The sequence below is a fragment of the Suricata suricatta genome, chromosome 7 (genome assembly GCF_006229205.1).
Source record: "Suricata suricatta isolate VVHF042 chromosome 7, meerkat_22Aug2017_6uvM2_HiC, whole genome shotgun sequence".
Lineage (NCBI taxonomy): Eukaryota > Metazoa > Chordata > Mammalia > Carnivora > Herpestidae > Suricata > Suricata suricatta.
The window spans coordinates 11,752,277-11,758,276 of NC_043706.1; the positions used below are offsets into that span (position 1 = coordinate 11,752,277).

At 41.4% G+C, this 6,000-nt stretch overlaps 1 protein-coding gene across 3 annotated transcripts in view; it reads right to left on the reverse strand.

The window, feature by feature from the left end:
* Positions 1-6,000, reverse strand: part of CAP2 (cyclase associated actin cytoskeleton regulatory protein 2) — a 140,018-nt gene that overhangs the window by 116,070 nt on the left and 17,948 nt on the right. Inside the window, exons 1-3 of one of the 3 annotated variants that reach the window (XM_029945353.1) lie at positions 5,743-5,863; positions 2,633-2,680; positions 2,389-2,510 (exon numbers count right to left, since the gene is read on the reverse strand). In XM_029945353.1, the coding sequence (XP_029801213.1) occupies positions 2,389-2,510; positions 2,633-2,680; positions 5,743-5,819 (247 nt within the window). In that variant the 5' untranslated portion in view covers positions 5,820-5,863. Of the gene's footprint in view, positions 1-2,388; positions 2,511-2,632; positions 2,681-5,742; positions 5,864-6,000 lie in introns of those variants that run through there. The other 2 variants (XM_029945354.1, XM_029945355.1) reach the window with 2 other exon arrangements.

Genomic DNA, 6,000 nt, shown 5'->3' on the forward strand with positions numbered 1-6,000 from the left:
TCTGATCTCCACATATTACAGATTTGGACAGGGCTCCATCTAAAAGTTTCTTTTTTAAATTTTCTTAAATATTTATTTTTGAGAGAGAGACAAAGACAGAGACAGACAAAACAGGCGAGGAGCAGGGAGTCCAAAGCAGGCTCCAGGCTCCAAGCTGTCAGCACAGAGCCCGATGTGGGGCTTGAACTAATGAACTATGAGATCATGACCTGAGCTAAGTCGGATGCTTAACCTGCTGAGACACCCAAGTGCCTCTAAAAGTTTCTTTTTAAATTAAAAAATTTTTTTTAATGTTAGTTATAACATCACTGTAATAATGATGTTTTGTATTTCAGGTGAGAGAGTGTCCTTAAGGATTTGTTAAAAATAGAATTTAGAAAACCATCAAAGCCTACTAAATTATAAAGAAATGAAAATGACGCTGCTTAGGGTTATCAAATGTTTTAAAGATGGTCACCATTCAGGTATTTTACCAATTACCCTACTTACCAATGACCCTACTATATTTCTAGTAGGATAATAAACCACTGGCTAAGTTGTTTTAAAAGATCTCATTCTAATAACTGATTTGGAATGATTTGCTGTATTAGAAAATACCTGTATTACTAATACTTAGTAATTTAATTATGTGCCTTCCAATTTTAAGTTTCCCCCCAAATTACTGTTTTAACGAAGAAAATACAAAGTGCAGTCTAGTACCTCTTTAAGTCAAGTGAGGTTCAAATTATTGAATTTTCCCCCCTTTCATTCAACAGGGCTACACAGTCTCCTGAGAGTTGGATTTTATCTTTATTTTACATATCATAGGCTTTCTATTTGTGGTCAGCAATGGTACAGAATTGCCTTTTGATCTCAGGAGACCCGTTATTGAAGTGAACATGAAAATATTTCCTCACAAATGAGGTTTACCGACTCTCCTAGATCGACTATACAGTTAACAGAAAGAGGCTCAGAATGAAATCATAGCTGTGTCTCAGTTGATGTGGAAGAAACTTACAGGCCCCTGGCAGCCTCCCTTTAAAGAACACCCCCTTTCAATTCATTCAAAACATTTTAATTTTCATTATGTTCAGGGGGGAAAACAACCAGTCTGTGCATTTGTGCTCACGCAGTAATTTTTGTCCCAAGGCACGTAATACAAGGCACGGCTCCAAATACGCCTGAAATTCGAGAAGCACCAATGCGAATCTTGCCTGGTGAAAGCTTTTTTTTTTTTTTTTGAAGCACCCATTCCTCAAGGCTTTTCTCAGTCCCCAAAGCCTGATAGGATTCAAAATGGGTCAGATAAGGAGCAAATGTACTTGAGACAAGAAGAGAGTTGCCAGATGAAATACAGATCCCCGGTTACATTTGAATTTCAAATAAACAAATGAATAAATTTTTAGAGAGTGTACCATGCAGTATATCCCAGGCAGTATTTGGAACACACTTATAAACCCCTCAAAAAAGTAGTTCATCTGAAATTCAGATTTAACTGGGTGTCCCGTATTTTTATTTGCTAAATCTACAACCTCAGACAAAGAAGGAATTGGAAAAATTTCTGTCGATACTTAGAGTATGCCATATATGGTATTCTTTTAGTGAACTTTTTATGTTATGTTGTTAACTTTTTATGTTTGATCATAGACTTTAAAATATTTTTTTCCAAGTGTGGCATTAGCACATGACTTTAAAGGCATATTTGGTGAGGCACAGGCACAGGTGACACAATGCGACGTGATCATGTTACTTGGAACTAACGTTTGGCTTCCCGCCAGACTCACTTCCTTCAAAACTGTAGTTCTTAAATGTAATGACTTGTTCTCTTTAAAATTCAAATCCACAGAATGATAATTCCTTCCAATTGACATTGTATTTGAGAACATTAATTTCTCTTTGATAAAATTACTCAGATAATGTATCTATAGCCACTGTGCAATGTGGAACAACAGTATAAACACTAGAGCAAACGAATAAAGACATCTGGCACATAGATTATGCTCTGAATATTCACAGATACTGGTAATTTTTGCGGATGGCGGGTTGAAACTTTTTTCCTTTCCCTTTTTCAGGGATAGCTTGCATCTCATGAATGTCATGGTCACATACAAAGGAAGGAGTATGGGGGTACCTGGGTGGCTCAGTCGGTTAAGCATCTGATGCTTGATTTGGGCTGAAGTCATGATCTCACAGTTCGTGGGTTTGAGCCCCATGTCGGGCTGTATGCTGAAAGTGTGGACTGCTTGGGATTCTCTCTCTTTCCCCCATCCTCTCTCCCTGCCCCTCCCCCCTCAAATAAGTAAACAAACAATAAAATAAAATGAAATAAAATCAAGGAAGGAGTACAGAAGCTGAAGAAAGGATGATAAAAGTATTTCCCGAGAACCAAGTGAAGGGCAGTGTCCCTACCTCCACTGACACCATTAACTCCTTCACAGCCCCCGGGACGCCGGTGTGACTCTGCAGACAGCGACTCCAGTCGGCTGACTGCCCGCTCCAGTCTCTCCATCAGGTCTTGCATCTCTGCCATTCTAGAAAAACACAGGCACATATGGAGTCCGTGTGAACGTCAGGAAGGATTAGCAAGCTGACACCACTAAACTTAACACCAGCAACAAGGAAAATAAAAATTACATGGAATGGCTTTCATTACCTCGAGATATTTCTACGCATCAGGAAAATATGTGAAATTCCGAAAAGCCTTGGAACAAAAAAAAAACCCCAAATTATATTGGTCTTATTTTCTATTTGATTCAGTGACTTATAAGCCCCTATGCAATACACAAAAAAAATCACTTCCTCCACCATTAACAAGTATATCTTTGGATGCTTCCCCATGCTAGGATAAAATCTATGTCTAGCATATACTTAAAAAAAAAGCCTGTGAACATATATCTCACAATTAATATTGCCAACTTTTATCCTACTAAATGGTAGGAACATATTTTAACTATTTCCAATGATTTCTTTCTGTGAAAGTACTAACTCTCCAGAGGACACTAAACCCACTGGTAACTGTTGTTTACTTACTCAATTACCTAAAGCGAAACAGCCCAGCACGGAATGGAGTTTATGAAACTCTATCATTTAGCAGGCACATGGGTTTCCACCTCCAAGAGCTAACTGTCTCCTACATATTACCGTCTTCGGTGTTTCTGCCACTGGATTATTTCAGATTACAATTATTCCAAACGGCGGAGATTTTTAAAGTCCTAAAAGTGCATATTTCATTTTGCTGCTGGTTATTTTTGGACAAAATTTAGTTTTAGGTGGGGTGGTTTCTGGAGCTTCAGTTCCCCAGCAGTCTCTACTGGGACAAGTTGGGTTTGACGTTAAATACGGGACTGAGGATAAAAGTGGGCATGTTGGGGATCTAGCCTTTCTGTGTCCAAACACTTCTTAGAGAGCTATCCTGACTGTGCACAGGGGAGGACCTGAAAATTGCTGGCCCTACCAAAGTAATGTCATGAAGCCAACGGCTGAGGCATGGAACCCAATCTAATCTGGCCAAGTTCATGAGATCCAGCTTAGAGATAACACAGATCCCACCACATCAGCCTATGACTGCTTTGGGCAAAAATCAGGCTGCTGTCCCAGAGAGAGTACAACACACCCCATCTTCATCAGTTTCTCACTCTTGCAAATTTTCTAAGCATCATCTTGAGCCAAAGAAGACAGATGTGCTCACATATGAGAGACAGGGCTGCCCAGAGGGTGCGTAAATTCTATTGCTCTAAGACATGTAACATTTTTTATGTCTGCAAGCAACCAGGTAATGCATTTTTAAAAAATTTTGTATTTCGTTAGTTTTGAGCTTAAACACAACAATGACTTGTCACTGCCACTTTCAAAAGCAAGGTTAGACTTATCAAAAACATGTGGGGAGCTCTGTGGTGCTGCATCTGAATGTCAGATGGTCATCAGATATGGATGTGGGAGTTCACGGTCTGTTTTGGAAAGTCATCTCCTCTGAAACTGCCAGCAGCTATGCTTTCAAAATATGGGGCAGTGTTCTCTGCACGGCTGAAATCAGCATCTAATCCCAAGGGGATTCAAAATTAGAAGTTTCTCATCTTTTCTTTTCCTCTTAACGTCAGAGCCTTCGCTTCTACTGCAATTGAAAAAAAAAAAAAAAGAAGAAGAAGAAGAAGAAGAAGGAATTTAATTGAACCCTTTACGTAATCTTGCAAGGGAACTGGGTATCCGGGAGGAGGGTGGAGGCCATCTGAGGGATGGTAAAAGCCCCTCAAATCTTTTAATAGGCGTCCATCTGTTCACGGTTATCTATGTTCCCTGTTACTCAACCTGCCAAATGTTACCGCATAGACCTAGCCCATGCTAGGAAAAAACTGTGTTTGCTTTGTTAGCAAGTTCCCGATGCCCCAACAGAAAGGCACCCACCACCTCCAGAGGCTCACAGTGCCATTTCGGGAAGGCCTGTTACATTTCACACTCAGGACGGCTGTCCCCGACTGGGGCTTAATCAGCCTCCCTGACAAGACCCAAACTCACACTATCTAATAGCGCTCCATATGCTGAGAGACAAGAGGACTTAGCCCACACACCGCAGGGCCCGGCTGATTGGGGTGGAATGCGGTCTGAAAGCGAATCAGATGTCACTTCGCGTAAAATCACCATGGAATGGAGTCCTGTCACAGCCTCTGAAGAGATCAAAATACAGCCCAGGCAAGGAAGCCAGAAAGATGCCTCTGGCTTTAAATTTTTAGAGCTGTTTCTAAGAGAAATGGAAGAACAAATAAAAGACAGAATTAAAAAAAAGAGAACGATATCAAAAATATATATGGTAGCATTCCCAGGGAGAATGATGGGGTCCACGATGGCTGTGCCCTCTTCTCTCCACACATGCACGTGTGTGCACACACACTACACACTACATACACACACACATACACACACCCACGCGCACGTGCGCCTCCCACATGTGCCCTCAGCTGCTAGCCTGGCTCTCAAGAATGAAGAATGAACAAGCAACAGATTCTCCAAATTCTTCCCAGGCAGTTCCATTCCCCTTGGTTTTTGAAAGTGGATTTAGCCAAGTTTTCATGAGGCGGTGGGAGCCGGGAATTAAGAATTAGGCTGAGGAAATGGAGACAGCAAGGTCAGGGTAAGGAATGGGTCAGACCCAGGTGGATACCCACAGATGGGTTTGGACCAGGAAGCCAAGAGAAGAGGGGAATCTATGGCAAAATGGCCAGACATAAAATGGTCTAAGAATCCGATGAGAAGCAGAGAGAAGCCAGACACACAGCTGGACCATCAAGAGACTACATCAGATGAGTCTCAAACTTGGCCTCCAGACTGTCCAGTCCTCCTATTTAGGAAGACGCCAACCCCAAGAGGAGGTCCCCTAAAACCTCCGGCTTACAGGAAGATAAACACAGCCATGTGACCGGCTGTGAGGGTGCGTGGAAGGAAAAAGTGGGAGGAATATGGAATTCCACAACCTTCTCTTTTTAATGATCTGTTTTAGGAAATTACACCGGAGGCGAATCTTAATTCCTTGCTTTGTAATAAGTTGGGGGTCTTCTTTTTTGAGTTCCTTTATAAAAGGAAGTATAACTCATCTTGGGTTTTTTCCCTCATTTGAATTATCCCCTCATTTTTCCCTTTTTAAAGTTTAACTTTTTAAATATGCACAGACTTTAAATAGTTCTACAATAGTTCTACGAGGCTGCCCCCTTCCACTTTTGCCTTGAGAATCAACCAATTTCCATTAGTTTAGTGGTTTCTTTCAGTAGTTACCTCCTCACTGGTACACATGCGTCTATCTCTGTGTCTTGTTTCTCTTCAGTTCCAGGCATTCCCCACTGAGTTCCCATCCAAACCAAGAGGGTTTACTTTCTCTTGCTCAATCCCCACCACCACATGCCTGCACACCTCCTTTGGCCCAGTGCTGTTGTGTCACAATTTCTGTGTGATCAATCGTCAGGGTCAACGCGTTTATGACTATTCACAGCTGAGTCATGGTGTATCCTAAGATTACTCTCCTTTTTTTTTTTT